Source organism: Phyllobates terribilis, unplaced genomic scaffold (assembly GCF_046119375.1).
Source record: "Phyllobates terribilis strain yellow unplaced genomic scaffold, ASM4611937v1 Scaffold_2717__1_contigs__length_111224, whole genome shotgun sequence".
In the NCBI taxonomy this organism is placed as follows: Eukaryota; Metazoa; Chordata; class Amphibia; order Anura; family Dendrobatidae; genus Phyllobates; species Phyllobates terribilis.
The window spans coordinates 93,908-111,225 of record NW_027365474.1 but is presented as its reverse complement, the minus strand read 5'-3'; the positions used below and the strand labels follow the sequence as shown (position 1 = coordinate 111,225).

The 17,318-nt window shown below is 53.1% G+C and overlaps 1 protein-coding gene across 6 annotated transcripts in view; it reads left to right on the top strand.

Annotated features, from left to right (window-relative positions):
* The first annotated feature begins 3,029 nt into the window (after positions 1-3,029).
* The window catches only part of LOC141246974 (protein NDRG4-B-like), a 71,502-nt gene continuing 57,213 nt past the window's right edge, over positions 3,030-17,318 (top strand). For 2 of the 6 annotated variants that reach the window (XR_012310492.1, XM_073669175.1), the window contains exons 1-3: positions 5,866-6,011; positions 6,430-6,524; positions 7,750-7,794. Coding sequence is in view for 5 of the 6 variants with exons in the window: in XM_073669175.1 (XP_073525276.1) it covers positions 5,951-6,011; positions 6,430-6,524; positions 7,750-7,794 (201 nt within the window). In the remaining variant the exon portion in view is untranslated. Of the gene's footprint in view, positions 3,146-3,916; positions 3,939-4,046; positions 4,071-5,865; positions 6,012-6,429; positions 6,525-7,749; positions 7,795-17,318 lie in introns of those variants that run through there. The other 4 variants (XM_073669177.1, XM_073669179.1, XM_073669178.1 and 1 more) reach the window with 4 other exon arrangements.

Here is a 17,318-nt window from a genome sequence, read left to right as displayed (position 1 = left end):
GTATATAGTATATACCTGTGTGTTATCTCCCCCTGTATATAGTATATACCTGTGTGTTATCTCCTCCTGTATATAGTATATACCTGTGTGTTATCTCCTCCTGTATATAGTATATACCTGTGTGTTATCTCCCCCTGTATATAGTATATACCTGTGTGTTATCTCCTCCTGTATATAGTATATACCTGTGTGTTATCTCCTCCTGTATATAGTATATACCTGTGTGTTATCTCCTCCTGTATATAGTATATACCTGTGTGTTATCTCCTCCTGTATATAGTATATACCTGTGTGTTATCTCCCCTGTATATAGTATATACCTGTGTGTTATCTCCCCTGTATATAGTATATACCTGTGTGTTATCTCCTCCTGTATATAGTATATACCTGTGTGTTATCTCCTCCTGTATATAGTATATACCTGTGTGTTATCTCCTCCTGTATATAGTATATACCTGTGTGTTATCTCCTCCTGTATATAGTATATACCTGTGTGTTATCTCCCCCTGTATATAGTATATACCTGTGTGTTATCTCCCCCTGTATATAGTATATACCTGTGTGTTATCTCCCCCTGTATATAGTATATACCTGTGTGTTATCTCCCTCTGTATATAGTATTATACCTGTGTGTTATCTCTCCTGTATATAGTATATACCTGTGTGTTATCTCCCCCTGTATATAGTATATACCTGTGTGTTATCTCTCCTGTATATAGTATATACCTGTGTGTTATCTCTCCTGTATATAGTATATACCTGTGTGTTATCTCCTCCTGTATATAGTATATACCTGTGTGTTATCTCCCCCTGTATATAGTATATACCTGTGTGTTATCTCCCCCTGTATATAGTATATACCTGTGTGTTATCTCTCCTGTATATAGTATATACCTGTGTGTTATCTCCCCCTGTATATAGTATATACCTGTGTGTTATCTCCTCCTGTATATAGTATATACCTGTGTTATCTCTCCTGTATATAGTATATACCTGTGTGTTATCTCCTCCTGTATATAGTATATACCTGTGTGTTATCTCCCCCTGTATATAGTATATACCTGTGTGTTATCTCTCCTGTATATAGTATATACCTGTGTGTTATCTCCCCCTGTATATAGTATATACCTGTGTGTTATCTCTCCTGTATATAGTATATACCTGTGTGTTATCTCCTCCTGTATATAGTATATACCTGTGTGTTATCTCCTCCTGTATATAGTATATACCTGTGTGTTATCTCCTCCTGTATATAGTATATACCTGTGTGTTATCCCCCCTGTATATAGTATATACCTGTGTTATCTCCCCCTGTATATAGTATATACCTGTGTTATCTCCCCCTGTATATAGTATATACCTGTGTTATCTCCCCCTGTATATACCTGTGTGTTATCCCCCCTGTATATAGTATATACCTGTGTGTTATCTCCTCCTGTATATAGTATATACCTGTGTTATCTCCCCCTGTATATAGTATATACCTGTGTTATCTCCCCCTGTATATAGTATATACCTGTGTGTTATCTCCCCCTGTATATAGTATATACCTGTGTGTTATCTCCCCCTGTATATAGTATATACCTGTGTGTTTTCTCCTCCTGTATATAGTATATACCTGTGTGTTATCTCCCCCTGTATATAGTATATACCTGTGTGTTTTCTCCTCCTGTATATAGTATATACCTGTGTGTTATCCCCCCTGTATATAGTATATACCTGTGTTATCTCCCCTGTATATAGTATATACCTGTGTGTTATCTCCCCCTGTATATAGTATATACCTGTGTGTTATCTCCCCCTGTATATAGTATATACCTGTGTGTTATCTCCCCCTGTATATAGTATATACCTGTGTGTTATCTCCTCCTGTATATAGTATATACCTGTGTGTTATCTCCTCCTGTATATAGTATATACATGTGTTATCTCTCCTGTATATAGTATATACCTGTGTGTTATCTCCTCCTGTATATAGTATATACCTGTGTGTTATCTCCCCCTGTATATAGTATATACCTGTGTGTTATCTCTCCTGTATATAGTATATACCTGTGTGTTATCTCTCCCTGTATATAGTATATTCCTGTGTTATCTCTCCTGTATATAGTATATACCTGTGTGTTATCTCCCCCTGTATATAGTATATACCTGTGTGTTATCTCCTCCTGTATATAGTATATACCTGTGTGTTATCTCCCCCTGTATATAGTATATACCTGTGTGTTATCTCTCCTGTATATAGTATATACCTGTGTGTTATCTCCCCCTGTATATAGTATATACCTGTGTGTTATCTCCTCCTGTATATAGTATATACCTGTGTGTTATCTCCTCCTGTATATAGTATATACCTGTGTTATCTCCCCTGTATATAGTATATACCTGTGTGTTATCTCCTCCTGTATATAGTATATACCTGTGTGTTATCTCCCCCTGTATATAGTATATACCTGTGTGTTATCTCCTCCTGTATATAGTATATACCTGTGTGTTATCTCCTCCTGTATATAGTATATACCTGTGTTATCTCTCCTGTATATAGTATATACCTGTGTGTTATCTCCTCCTGTATATAGTATATACCTGTGTGTTATCTCCTCCTGTATATAGTATATACCTGTGTGTTATCTCCTCCTGTATATAGTATATACCTGTGTGTTATCTCCTCCTGTATATAGTATATACCTGTGTGTTATCTCCCCTGTATATAGTATATACCTGTGTGTTATCTCCCCTGTATATAGTATATACCTGTGTGTTATCTCTCCTGTATATAGTATATACCTGTGTATTATCTCCCCCTGTATATAGTATATACCTGTGTGTTATCTCCCCCTGTGTATAGTATATACCTGTGTGTTATCTCTCCTGTATATAGTATATACCTGTGTGTTATCTCTCCTGTATATAGTATATACCTGTGTGTTATCTCCCCTGTATATAGTATATACCTGTGTGTTATCTCTCCTGTATATAGTATATACCTGTGTGTTATCTCCCCCTGTATATAGTATTATATTGTCAACGGTGGAGGCGCAGAGTCCCCGCAGCACAGAGTATTTCAGCGCGGCGGCTCCGCCCCCTGACTGTCGGTTCTGCGCATCTCTCGGAGGCCGCGGTGTGAGAAGGAGACACCGGAGCGGTGAGTGCGGGCTGTGTCGGGGGGCGGTGAGTGCGGGCTGTGTCGGGGGGCGGTGAGTGCGGGCTGTGGTCGGTGTCGGGGGGCGGTGAGTGCGGGCTGTGGTCGGTGTCGGGGGGCGGTGAGTGCGGGCTGTGTCGGGGGGCGGTGAGTGCGGGCTGTGGTCGGTGTCGGGGGGCGGTGAGTGCGGGCTGTGTCGGGGGGCGGTGAGTGCGGGCTGTGGTCGGTGTCGGGGGGCGGTGAGTGCGGGCTGTGGTCGGTGTCGGGGGGCGGTGAGTGCGGGCTGTGTCGGGGGGCGGTGAGTGCGGGCTGTGGTCGGTGTCGGGGGGCGGTGAGTGCGGGCTGTGGCCGGTGTCGGGGGGCGGTGAGTGCGGGCTGTGTCGGGGGGCGGTGAGTGCGGGCTGTGTCGGGGGGCGGTGAGTGCGGGCTGTGGTCGGTGTCGGGGGGCGGTGAGTGCGGGCTGTGTCGGGGGGCGGTGAGTGCGGGCTGTGTCGGGGGGCGGTGAGTGCGGGCTGTGTCGGGGGGCGGTGAGTGCGGGCTGTGGTCGGTGTCGGGGGGCGGTGAGTGCGGGCTGTGTCGGGGGGCGGTGAGTGCGGGCTGTGTCGGGGGGCGGTGAGTGCGGGCTGTGGTCGGTGTCGGGGGGCGGTGAGTGCGGGCTGTGGTCGGTGTCGGGGGGCGGTGAGTGCGGGCTGTGGTCGGTGTCGGGGGGCGGTGAGTGCGGGCTGTGTCGGGGGGCGGTGAGTGCGGGCTGTGGTCGGTGTCGGGGGGCGGTGAGTGCGGGCTGTGTCGGGGGGCGGTGAGTGCGGGCTATGGTCGGTGTCGGGGGGCGGTGAGTGCGGGCTGTGGTCGGTGTCGGGGGGCGGTGAGTGCGGGCTGTGGCCGGTGTCGGGGGGCGGTGAGTGCGGGCTGTGGTCGGTGTCGGGGGGCGGTGAGTGCGGGCTGTGCCCGGTCCTCGGGGCCGTTATTTCTCCGGTTCTGGTCTCGGCTGTGATTATTCAGGAGCCGGTGTCTGCTGATGGAGAGACTAGTGACGTCACAGCAACCGGGATACAGGGAGGAAACCAGTGGTAGTGGTCCGGGGGCTGATGTGGGGGTATTTGGGGTAGTGGTCCGGGGGCTGATGTGGGGGTATTTGGGGTAGTGGTCCGGGGGCTGATGGGATATTGGGGGTAGTGGTCCTGTGGCTGATGGGATATTGGGGGTAGTGGTCCTGTGGCTGATGGGATATTGGGGGTAGTGGTCCGGGGGCTGATGTGGGGATATTGGGGGTAGTGGTCCTGTGGCTGATGTGGGGATATTGGGGGTAGTGGTCCTGTGGCTGATGGGATATTGGGGGTAGTGGTCCTGTGGCTGATGTGGGGGTATTTGGGGTAGTGGTCCTGTGGCTGATGGGATATTGGGGGTAGTGGTCCTGTGGCTGATGGGATATTGGGGGTAGTGGTCCTGTGGCTGATGGGATATTGGGGGTAGTGGTCCTGTGGCTGATGGGATATTGGGGGTAGTGGTCCGGGGGCTGATGTGGGGATATTGGGGGTAGTGGTCCGGGGGCTGATGGGATATTGGGGGGAGTGGTCCTGGGGCTGATGTGGGGATATTTGGGGTAGTGGTCCGGTGGTTGATGTGGGGATATTGGGGGGGAGTGGTCCGGGGGCTGATGTGGGGATATTGGGGGGAGTGGTCCAGGGGCTGATGTGGGGATATTGGGGGGAGTGGTCCGGTGGTTGATGTGGGGATATTTGGGGTAGTGGTCCGGTGGTTGATGTGGGGATATTTGGGGTAGTGGTCCGGTGGTTGATGTGGGGATATTGGGGGGGAGTGGTCCGGGGGCTGATGTGGGGATATTGGGGGTAGTGGTCCGGGGGCTGATGTGGGGATATTGGGGGGAGTGGTCCGGGGGCTGATGTGGGGATATTGGGGGGAGTGGTCCGGGGGCTGATGTGGGGATATTGGGGGGAGTGGTCCGGGGGCTGATGTGGGGATATTGGGGGGAGTGGTCCGGGGGCTGATGTGGGGATATTGGGGGAGTGGTCCGGGGGCTGATGTGGGGATATTTGGGGGAGTGGTCCGGGGGCTGATGTGGGGATATTTGGGGCAGTGGTCCGGTGGCTGATGTGGGGATATTTGGGGTAGTGGTCCGGTGGCTGATGTGGGGATATTTGGGGTAGTGGTCCGGGGGCTGATGTGGAGATATTGGGGGTAGTGGTCCCGTGGCTGATGTGGGGATATTGGGGGTAGTGGTCCCGTGGCTGATGTGGGGATATTGGGGGTAGTGGTCCCGTGGCTGATGTGGGGATATTGGGGGTAGTGGTCCGGTGGCTGATGTGGGGATATTGGGGGTAGTGGTCCTGGGGCTGATGTGGGGCCGATTTGGGGGTAGTGGTCCTGGGGCTGAAGTGGAGATATTGGGGGTAGTGGTCCTGGGGCTGAAGTGGAGACATTGGGGGTAGTGGTCTTGTGGCTGATGAGGGGATATTGGGGGTAGTGGTCCTGTGGCTGATGTGGGGACATTGGGGGTAGTGGTCCGGGGGCTGATGTGGGGTATTGGGGGTAGTGGTCTTGTGGCTGCTGTGGGATATTTGGGGTAGTGGTCCGGGGGCTGATGTGGGATATTTGGGGTAGTGGTCCGGGGGCTGATGTGGGATATTTGGGGTAGTGGTCCGGGGGCTGATGTGGGATATTAGGGGTAGTGGTCCGGGGGCTGATGTGGGATATTTAGGGGTAGTGGTCCGGTGCCTCTGGCTGGCTGGGTGCTGGGGGATGTGCCGGTGAGGAGGAGTCCTGGCTCTGGATGTGGGGGGTGGAGTACTGATGCTGCGGCTGCCGGAGATGTTTTCCTCCCTGCTCTCCCTGTGGCACGGGGAGGAGAGAGGTGAGTGTGCGGCGCCTGTGGTGGTCCGGGATGGGCTGTGTAGAGAGCGGTGGTCCCTGCAGATGCTGTTGATGATGCTGATGACGCCGGCACCGGCTCCACTCACTTATCTGACACTTCTGGTGATGACATGGAGCTGAGTCAGCAGCCTGCGCCCCCCGGTCACTGCTCTCACACCACCGCGATAACGCTGAATGGCCAACACCTCCTTCCTGGCTCGGCCCCGGCGGGGGGGGGGATAGCCCCCATTCCTTGCTGGGGGGGGGGGGGGGTGAGCACCCCCATTCCTGGCTCGGCCCGGGTGGGGTGGGGGGGGGGGGGAGTCCTCCGTTCATGCACAGTGGGCCGTGGTGGTTATTTCGCCGGCGCTGCCTGCAGGAGCTGGGACAGAAGTGTCACCAGATCTGATGATTTTCAGGTTCGCTGCTGCTGCCAGAATTCGGCCTTTCTGGAATGAGTGAACTCCGGTTTCCTGAAGAGAAGCCTCTACTGAGAGGACAGGACACCGAGATGGTGAGTGTCGCCCACCGCTGCTGCTGCACCGGTTCTCACCTGCACCCATATCACACGCCGAGCGCTCAGGGGGCCGCCGCCCCAAATGCTACAAAGGACCCCGACCTCAGTGTCCCCACCAGATGCCTTCACAGACCAAACTACACCAGATCACATATCTCCCACCGCCCCGGCCTCGTCCCCTCCGCCCCCCCGGCCTAGCTGCTCCCGGCCTCGCCCCCCCCCCGGCCTAGCTGCTCCCGGCCTCGCCCCCCCCCGGCCTAGCTGCTCCCGGCCTCGCCCCCCCCCGGCCTAGCTGCTCCCGGCCTCGCCCCCCCCGGCCTAGCTGCTCCCGGCCTCGCCCCCCCCCGGCCTAGCTGCTCCCGGCCTCGCCCCCCCCCGGCCTAGCTGCTCCCGGCCTCGCCCCCCCCCGGCCTAGCTGCTCCCGGCCTCGCCCCCCCCCGGCCTAGCTGCTCCCGGCCTCGCCCCCCCCCGGCCTAGCTGCTCCCGGCCTCGCCCCCCCCCCGGCCTAGCTGCTCCCGGCCTCGCCCCCCCCCCGGCCTAGCTGCTCCCGGCCTCGCCCCCCCCCCCGGCCTAGCTGCTCCCGGCCTCGCCCCCCCCCGGCCTAGCTGCTCCCGGCCTCGCCCCCCCCCACGGCCTAGCTGCTCCCGGCCTTGCCCCCCCCCGGCTTAGCTGCTCCCGGCCTCGCCCCCCCCCGCTTAGCTGCTCCCGGCCTCGCCTCCCCCCCCCCCCCCGCCTAGCTGCTCCCGGCCTCGCCCCCCCCGGCCTAGCTGCTCCCGGCCTCGCCCCTCCGCCGCCCTGGCCTGCTCCCTCCGCCGCCCCGGCCTAGCTGCTCCGGCCTCGCTCCTCCGCCGCCCGGGCCTAGCTGCTCCGGCCTCGCCCGGGCCTAGCTGCTCCGGCCTCGCCCGGGCCTAGCTGCTCCGGCCTCGCCCGGGCCTAGCTGCTCCGGCCTCGCCCGGGCCTAGCTGCTCCGGCCTCGCCCGGGCCTAGCTGCTCCGGCCTCGCCCGGGCCTAGCTGCTCCGGCCTCGCCCGGGCCTAGCTGCTCCGGCCTCGCCCGGGCCTAGCTGCTCCGGCCTCGCCCGGGCCTAGCTGCTCCGGCCTCGCCCCGGCCTAGCTGCCCCGGCCTCGCCCCTCCGCCGCCTCGCCTGCTCCCTTTTTTCTGTCCAGATATTGCACATTTCCTTTGGTTTTCTGTGATCTCGGTTGTTTCTCTTCTGACTGCAGGAATCCGCGGACTCCTTTCTCTCTGCAGCCGACGCTGACTGGAAGGTAAATCCGTCTCTCCTCATCGATCCCCTCAGGGGTCTCCGCTGTTCAGCTGTGAACCTGTATGATGCCGGGGGGGGCTCCGGTACGGGGGGACCGTATGATGCCGGGGGGGCTCCGTTACGGGGGGACCGTTTGATGCTGGGGGGGGGGGGGGCCGCTCCGGTACGGGGGGACCGTATGATGCCGGAGGGGGGCTCCGGTGCGGGGGGATCGTATGATGCCGAGGGGTGGCCCCGCGACGGGGGGACCATATGATGCCGGGGGGGGGGGGGGGGGGGAGCTGCGTGACTGAGGGGACCGTATGATGCCGGGGGGAGCTGCGTGACGGAGGGGACCGTATGATGCCGGGGGGAGCTGCGTGACGGAGGGGACCGTATGATGCCGGTGGGGGGGGGGGAGCTGCGTGACGGAGGGGACCGTATGATGCCGGGGGGGGGGGGGAGCTGCGTGACTGAGGGGACCGTATGATGCCGGGGGGAGCTGCGTGACGGAGGGGACCGTATGATGCCGGGGGGGGGGGGAAGCTGCGTGACGGAGGGGACCGTATGATGCCGGGGGGGGGGGTGGAGCTGCGTGACGGAGGGGACCGTATGATGCCGGTGGGGGGGGGGGGAGCTGCGTGACGGAGGGGACCGTATGATGCCGGGGGGGGGGGGGAGCTGCGTGACGGAGGGGACCGTATGATGCCGGGGGGGGGGTGGGGGGAGCTGCGTGACGGAGGGGACCGTATGATGCCGGGGGGGGGGGGGGGGGGGCTGCGTGACGGAGGGGGACCGTATGATGCCGGGGGGGGGGGGGGGGGCTGCGTGACGGAGGGGACCGTATGATGCCGGGGGCTCTTATCAGTACAGAATGACTCTTAAAACAAAGTACAGGCGCAGCCAAACATTGAAATACCTTCCCACCTGCTTGGTTTCCCTCAATCCCCGCCTCTTCCCTCTGATTCACAGCTCTGTCTTCATACAGTTCACACCTACTTGCCACTTTGTGTTGGTATTGCATAAAATTAATTTAAATTTGTGGATGTCTGGTTGTAGGGGCGTTGTTGGTGGGGGGGGGGTATATGCAGACAACAGGGGTGTAGGGGCGTTGGGGGGGTGTATGCAGACGGGGGGGTGTATGCAGACGACGGGGGTGTAGGGGCATTGTTGGGGGGGATGTATGCAGACGACGGGGGGTGTAGGGGCGTTGGTGGGGGGGTGTATGCAGACGACGGGGGTGTAGGGGCATTGTTGGGGGGGTGTATGCAGACGACGGGGGTGTAGGGGCGTTGGTGGGGGGGGTGTATGCAGACGACGGGGGGTGTAGGGGCGTTGGTGGGGGGTGTATGCAGATGACCGGGGTGGGTGGAGGGGCAGTGTCGGGGGGTAAATGCAGGCGATGGGTGTTAGGGCTATTCCTTTTTTTAGTCAAGGGACACGAGCCATTGTTTCATGTCCGATTCTCCGGTGCCGCTTTTCTATGCTAACTTGTGGAATACCTGCTGATTACGGATTGCGTCAGCCCCCTGCGGGTGCGCTGGGCCTGCGTCAGCCCCCTGCGGGTGCGCTGGGCCTGCGTCAGCCCCCTGCGGGCCTGAATGCCCCACGTCGTGGAGGTACTAATCCCAGTGAGCCAGCGGAAGGGTGAGACTCTGCTACTTGCATCATCTTGCATGCTTGCTGGGAAGTTACTATATATTGTTGACTGTTCAGTAATACTTTATTGGATGACCGAGTGCGGTGCCCTCACCCTGTGTTGTCTGAGTAGTATTATGCCCACAGGGAAGGAGAGCGGGTGTTCAGTGGTATGAGCCCTGGTCCATGCTGTCTTTCTAAATACAGCCGGGCCAGCGGATGAGAGCATCCACTGATCCTCGGGTCTCCACACTTGGTGTCAGCGGTGGGATACTACTCAGCCCGGCGGATTCGGGGGAGCTGCAGGAGACTGGTGTTCGTAGACACCGTCCAAGGGCTCCACAACCAGGGAGGCATATAGACAGACGCAGCAGACCATAGATGACGCATACACAGCAGGTTTCGGATGCTACCATGTCCAGCCCCACCAGCTCGGACTTGGGAAGATGACCGGAGGGGATGTATAACCGCAACCAGAAACTGCAACTACAGTTGCTGTGCCAGCTTCGACAGATTGAATACCGGGCCACCGACACTCGGTCAGATTTGATCCAGGAATTTATCTGTTGGGATGCCCAGAACATGGAGGATGACGAAAACCCCGCCGAGGTTGACCCAGAGAAATTAAACGGTTTGTCAGAGCAAGGACCCGGTGGCAGTCTGGAATCAACAACCCAGTTCCAAGCAGCTCGAATCCAGCAGTTGTTGGTCGCATAAGGTCCTGGAGCCTTAATCGGGGAGAGGACATGTGTTATGGAATCAGTTTTGGGAATACCAGTATTCCTACCCCTATGATGGTCCACAACCAAGGATTTCTCCTTTACAGAGATGTGCCAGTATTTAATGAGTCCATCACCGAGGTTGATGAACACTTGCAAAGTTTTGAGACTCTGATGCACCAGATGCCCACAGCTGATTGGGCTAAATACCTGTGGACCAGTTTGACTGCCTGGGCCCAGGATGCTGTCCTGTCGCTTGGGCCTCTAGACTGCCTGAACTGACTATTAAGGACACCCTGCTGGCCCTTTTTTACCATCACCCCTGAGAGATATTGCACCAAGGTCTGGACTTTGTCTTGCCAGGGGGCCTCCTATGTAGAATTTGGCAGTCAACTCTGACGCTGCAACCGCTGGCTCGATGGTCACTCTGCTGCTGCCCTCCGGGACATGATTGTGCTCTAGCAACTTATGGAGAAGATGGCCCCAGAAATACTTGAGTGGGTAGCTGACCAGAAGCCCGACATCCCAGACCAAGTAGCCTGATTGGCTGTAAACTAGTCGGCCAATCGAGCCTGCCGGAGACTCAATATGCCCACTGATTCCAAGAGACCTGTCAACCAGTGCCTCTAGCGGCCACCAGCCATTCGAGCAGGACTATCCTGCTACCCAGCAAAAACCCCACCAGGACAAAGGTTTACTAACCGGGCCAGTGATTTGTGCAGCCCACAGCACTGGTATACGTGTGGGCGCCTTGGACACATGGCCAAAGATTGTCTCCAGGGCCGGAGACCTGTGTCTGGAGACTTCGGAACACTGGTTCTTCCATCACCCTAGTCAGCCCAGATATTGTCCCCCCCAGATCACCATTTACCAGGCTGCCAAGTGACCATCTTCCTGGCTGGGGTCAGCACTCGGACATCCCTCTGGCACGTGTGCAGTTGGACTGGGAGACCGACCAGGGAGAGGTCGAACTGGGGCTCATGGACTGCCTCCCCACACCTATTATTTTGGGGAATGACCTAAGACAATGGCTGTCCAACCAATTTGTCACAATCCTCACTCTCAACAAAGCCAAGCAACACCCTGATGTGGATCCTTCTACCACCCCATCAGAGGATCACCCACATTCCAAGCCTCTATCCTCCTCCTCTGAGCCGGTGACAGTGAGTACCCCGATCAGACTGTGGCCATTGACTGGGAAGAGATAGATCGTAAGTGTTACGTTCTGCTACCAGAGCTAAGGAAAGAGAGATCTGTCCCTACGATAGAACTCAGCTTAATCCCTACGATGTAACAGGGGACCTGATCCTGCGATCAGACCTGCTAAAGTCCTAAGCTAGTCTGTACGGAGACCTATAGATGTGGGGAAGGAATCCCTACAAGTACTAAGGACTGGGAGGAAAATGGGACACCTCCTAACAGAAATAGTAGCAGACAGACGAACAAACAAAATATATAGAACATAGAGGTCCGTAGACCAAGCAAACTAACAGAGTTAGATACAGAGCACAGGCTAGCTAGAAAGTAGTTAAACAATGAAGTCCAGCAAAGCCAGAAGGGCGGAGCAGGATTAAATAGGCCAACAAGGTCATGTGACCAGCAAAGGAAAAAACCTAAGAACAAGGTTCTGACAGTACCCCCCCTTCTAAGAGGATCCTCCGGATCCCCTAGGACCAGGCTTATCAGGAAATCTCCTGTGAAACGCTCTGATAAGTCTGGACGCGGAAACATCATCCGACCTCACCCAAGAGTTATCCTCGGGTCCGAAACCTTTCCAGGCCACAAGATACTGCAAACTACCTCTATACCGTCTAGAGTTAAGGATGCGAGAAATTTCATATTCCCCGTCCTCCACCACCGGAGGAACAGAGGCAGAGGCGTCACCATCCGACACAACAGCTTTTTTTAACAGAGAGACATGAAAGACCGGATTAATTCTCCAGGAGGTAGGAACCTCCAACCTAACAGCAGATTGGTTGACAACCTGAAGCACCTTAAAGGGCCCTACAAACTTGGGACCCAATTTCTTAGAAGGAATCCTCAACCGCAGATTCCTAGAGGACAACCAAACCATGTCACCAACAGCGAACAAAACCTCCTGTCGTTTCCTATCAAAGTAGTCTTTAGATTTTCTGTTGGCCTCCTGAAGATTACCACGCACATCCGTCCAAACTCTCTCCAAATCACCGGAAAAATTCTCCTCCTCAGGCACGGCAGATCCCAACTTGGAGAACGACCCAAACGACGGATGTCTCCCAGAACAACAAAAAAAAGGCGAACAACCAGCAGAAGAAGATGTATGATTGTTCAGAGCAAATTCGGCAAGTGGCAGAAACTCAGACCACCCCTCTTGATTGTCTGCCACAAAACAACGCAAGAACTGCTCAACATCCTGGTTTTTCCTTTCTGTCTGGCCATTAGATTCAGGATGATATCCGGACGAGAACGACAAATGAACTCCCAACCTGTCACAAAAGGCACGCCAAAAACGAGCCACGAACTGAGGACCCCTATCAGAAACAATGTCAGTAGGAACGCCATGAAGTCTGACAATTTCCTTGACAAAGGCCTTAGCGAGAGTTTTAGCGCAGGGCAGTTTGACGAAGGGAACCAAGTGACACATCTTGCTAAAACGGTCCACGACCACCCAGATGACAGTAAAACCCTCAGAGGGGGGAAGGTCAGTTATAAAGTCCATAGCCAAATGTGTCCAAGGAGCACTGGGAACCTCCAAAGGACAAAGCAACCCCGCAGCAGGAGTATGTGAGGACTTAGATCTAGCACATACAGTACATTGACGCACCCACTTAATGACTTCCTTCTGCCATCCAGGCCACCAAAAACTGCGACCCACCAGTCTCTTGGTCTCAGAGATTCCGGGATGACCTGCCAACCGAGATTCGTGACACTCAACAAACAAATCTCTCCTAAAGGTCCCAGGCACAAACAACCTCCCATGAGGAGTGTTAGATGGGGCATTCTCCTGAGCTTTAAGAATCTCATTTTCCAAAACGGAGTCCAAAGCAGCTATCACAACACCTTCTTGTAAAATGTTCTCCTCTTTCTCAGCACCGACTATGGGAGAAAAACTGCGAGACAAGGCATCCGCCTTAACATTCTTAGTACCAGGGATGTAAGTAACGGAGAAATTAAACCGCGAGAAAAACAGTGCCCACCTAGCCTGACGGGCATTCAGGCGCTTGGCAGCATCAAGATATATCAGATTTTTATGATCCGTAAGAACCTGAACGGGAAATTCCGCACCTTCCAAGAAGTGGCGCCAGTGTTCAAATGCGAGTTTAATAGCCAATAATTCCCGATTACCAATATCGTAATTCAATTCAGTCTCCGAAAATTTTTTTGAAAAAAAGGCACAGGGATGTAACCCATCCCCGTTATCCTGAGACAATACTGCGCCAACCCCCACAGAGGAAGCATCAACCTCAACCAAAAACGGCCTAGTAACATCAGGCTGCATAAGGATGGGAGCAGAGGTGAACCTCTCCTTGAGATACACGAAAGCTTCAATGGCCTCAGAAGACCACTGAACCGCATCAGCACCTTTCCTGGTGAGATCAGTCAGAGGTTTGACAATACTAGAAAATTTTTTTATGAATTTTCTATAGTAATTGGCGAAACCCAAAAACCTCTGTATCGATTTCAAACCAATAGGCCTAGGCCATTCCTGCACAGCCTGAACCTTAACCGGATCCATCTCAAAACCTTTGCTGGAGATAATGTAGCCCAAAAAACTAATTCTCTGTACAGCGAACTCACATTTCTCCAGCTTAGCAAAAAGCGAATTGTCCATTAATAACTGTAATACCTCACGTACGCTCCGCCAATGAGACTCCAGATCCGGCGAATAAATCAAAATGTCATCCAAATACACAACCACATTTTTGCCGATCAAAGGTCTAAGGATGTCATTAATCAGATTCTGAAAAAATGCAGGAGCATTAGTAAGACCAAAAGGCATCACCAGATTCTCAAAATGACCCACAGGAGTGTTAAAAGCAGTCTTCCATTCATCACCCTCCTTCATGCGCAACAGATTGTATGCCCCCTTAAGGTCAATTTTAGAGAACCACTTGGCCCCCATTAACTGGTTAAACAGATCAGGAATCAATGGCAGTGGGTAAGGATTGCGTACCGTAATTTTGTTAATCTCACGAAAATCCAGACAAGGACGTAAACCGCCGTCCTTTTTTTTTACAAAAAAAATTCCAACCGCCACAGGAGACTTAGAGGGCCTAATGTGACCGGCGGCCAAGCTTGTCTGTATGTATTCCTCCAAAGCCTTCCTCTCAGGAATAGTAAGGTTAAATAAACGACTTTTAGGAAGAGTCGCTCCAGGGACAAATTCAGTAGAGCAATCATAGTCTCTATGGGGAGGCAAAACCTGCGATTCCTTCTCAGAAAAAACTCTCCAAAAATCCTGAATAGGAACAGGCAATTCTCCCCTATCCAAAACTGCAATACGCCCGTTACAACACTTGTCATAACATTTATGGCTCCAGGATTTAATTTCACTGGTAGACCAATCCAGTACAGGATTGTGAAATTTTAACCAGGGCAATCCCAATATTACTGGAGAAGGCAAGTTATTCAATACTACCAAATCCAAATTCTCATGGTGAACAACATTAATAGTGAGAGTAATATTCTTCAAAGGGGAACCATCCACAGAAACCACAGCAATGGGGGATGATAAAGGTTCGGGTTTTAAATTGAGTCTTTCCAAGAATCCCCCATCAATTACATTCAGAGTAGACCCACAATCCACAAACACCCGAAATTCCATTAATTTTTCCTGAGCAATAGTGGAGGCAGCTAAAAATACACCCTTGGAATTTAAACAGGCAATACGGGCATGACTGCCCTTTTTTTTTTTTTTTTTTCTTTCTTCATACGAAGCTCAGTCTTTAATTAAATGACCAGATATTCCGCAATAGAAACACAAGCCTTCAGAAAATCTACGGTCCTTTTCTTGAGAGCGAGGTGCCACCGATCCAATCTCCATCGGTTCACCACTGTTAGTACACACATTCTCATAACCAGAAACTGACATAGCAGAGGATTTGCTCTCATTAACCCTTGCACGCAGTCTCCTATCCACCCGTATAGCTAATTGCATAGCCTGTTGCAAATCTTCAGGTGTAGGATAAGCAATTAGCAGGTCTTTAACCCTTTCACTGAGCCCAGCAAGAAACAGACTCTTCAGAGCAGAATCGTTCCACCCTGTTTGAATAGACCATCGACGGAAATGAGTACAATATTTTTCCACATTACCTGATCCCTGTCTCAAACGTCTTAACTCAGTCTCAGCTGATGCGACACGGTCAGGATCATCATATAATAGTCCCAAAGCAGAAAAAAAAACTATCCACTGATCTGAAGCATGTATCACTAGGTTGCAAAGAAAAGGCCCACTCCTGAGGCTCTTTGCGCAAAAGTGACATTATAAACCCTATGCGCTGGGATTCATCCCCAGAGGACTTGGGTCTCAAACGAAAATACAATAAGCAAGCATTTTTAAATGAAAAAAATTCTCGGTGTTCACCAAAAAATAAATCCGGCAAACGTACCTTAGGCTCCAAGAAATGTGCTCCAGGACAGTTACTCACGTGCTGATGGAGCTCGGCCACCTCCAGAGAGTCCCTGCAGGCGATGAGCCAAATCCTGAACCGACACCATGATGGAACAGAAAAATCTTTCCTTAGAGCATTTGCAGGCTGGACTTACTGTTATGTTCTGCTACCAGAGCTAAGGAAAGAGAGGAGATCTGTCCCTACGATAGAACTCAGCTTAATCCCTACGATGTAACAGGGAACCTGATCCTGCGATCAGACCTGCTAAAGTCCTAAGCTAGTCTGTACGGAGACCTATAGATGTGGGGAAGGAATCCCTACAAGTACTAAGGACTGGGAGGAAAATGGGACACCTCCTAACAGAAATAGTAGCAGACAGACGAACAAACAAAATATATAGAACACTGAGGTCCGTAGACCAAGCAAACTAACAGAGTTAGATACAGAGCACAGGCTAGCTAGAAAGTAGTTATACAATGAAGTCCAGCAAAGCCAGAAGGGCGGAGCAGGATTAAATAGGCCAACAAGGTCATGTGACCAGCAAAGGAAAAAACCTAAGAACAAGGTTCTAACAGTAAGGCGTTTAGGAAAGCCCAACTCACTGATCCCACTCTAGAGCTTGTCTGCAGTATGGCTGCCTGAGCTGGGAAAAGAAATCAGGGGGAGGTGTATAGATGGGAGAAAGGACTCTTTTATATCAGGAAATTCCTGCACCCTGCCCAGAGAAACCCTGGACCGGTGTCCATCAGTTCGTGGTTCCCCAGCAGTACCAACCCCAACTCTTGCGCTTGGCCCATGACGTCCCTGCAGCTGGGCACATGGGGGTCAAAAAGACCCGGGCCCGCCTGCTGTGTTTTTTTTTGTTTTTTTTGACTGAGGGTCACTCAAGAGGTACAGAAATACCGAGCCTCGTGTCCGGTGTGTAAGCGGATGAGGGGAGCACCCTGTTGTGCCCCGCTCCAATCCATGCCCTTGATGGGCAAACCGTTCCAGAGTGTTGCCATAGATTTAGTGGGCTCCTTGGCTGTCCCCAGCTGCTGCTGAAAGAGGTTCATCCTCACCCTGGTCGACTTTGCTACCCGGAGGCCGTTGCCCTGTCATCCATAGATGTGGAGCACGTGGCTCAAGCTCTACTGGGCATCTCTAGTCGAGTAGGGTTTCTGCAGGAGGTATTGACTGACCAGAGGGCATAGTTACAAAGCGAGCTGATTCAGACCCTCTGGGAAAAACATGGAGTCTGCGCCATGCGTACCACACTTAAACGAACTAGTTATGTGAGCGATTCAACGGAACGGCTCAAACAACTCCTTAGCCGGTATGGTGAGTCCAAGGCGGAGGAGACTGGGAGAAAAATCTGGAGCTGCTCCTGTTCACCTACCCGGAGGAACAGCAGGATTCTACCAGGTTCTCTCCCTTCGAATTGCTGTATGGCTAAAAAGTACAAGGGCCTTTTGGAGCTGGTATGAGAGAGTTGGGAGGGCACCTTCCCTGCCTTTTGGAGCTGGTACGAGAGAGTTGGGAGGGCACCTTCCCCGCCTTTTGGAGTTGGTACGAGAGAGTTGGGAGGGCACCTTCCCCGCCTTTTGGAGCTGGTACGA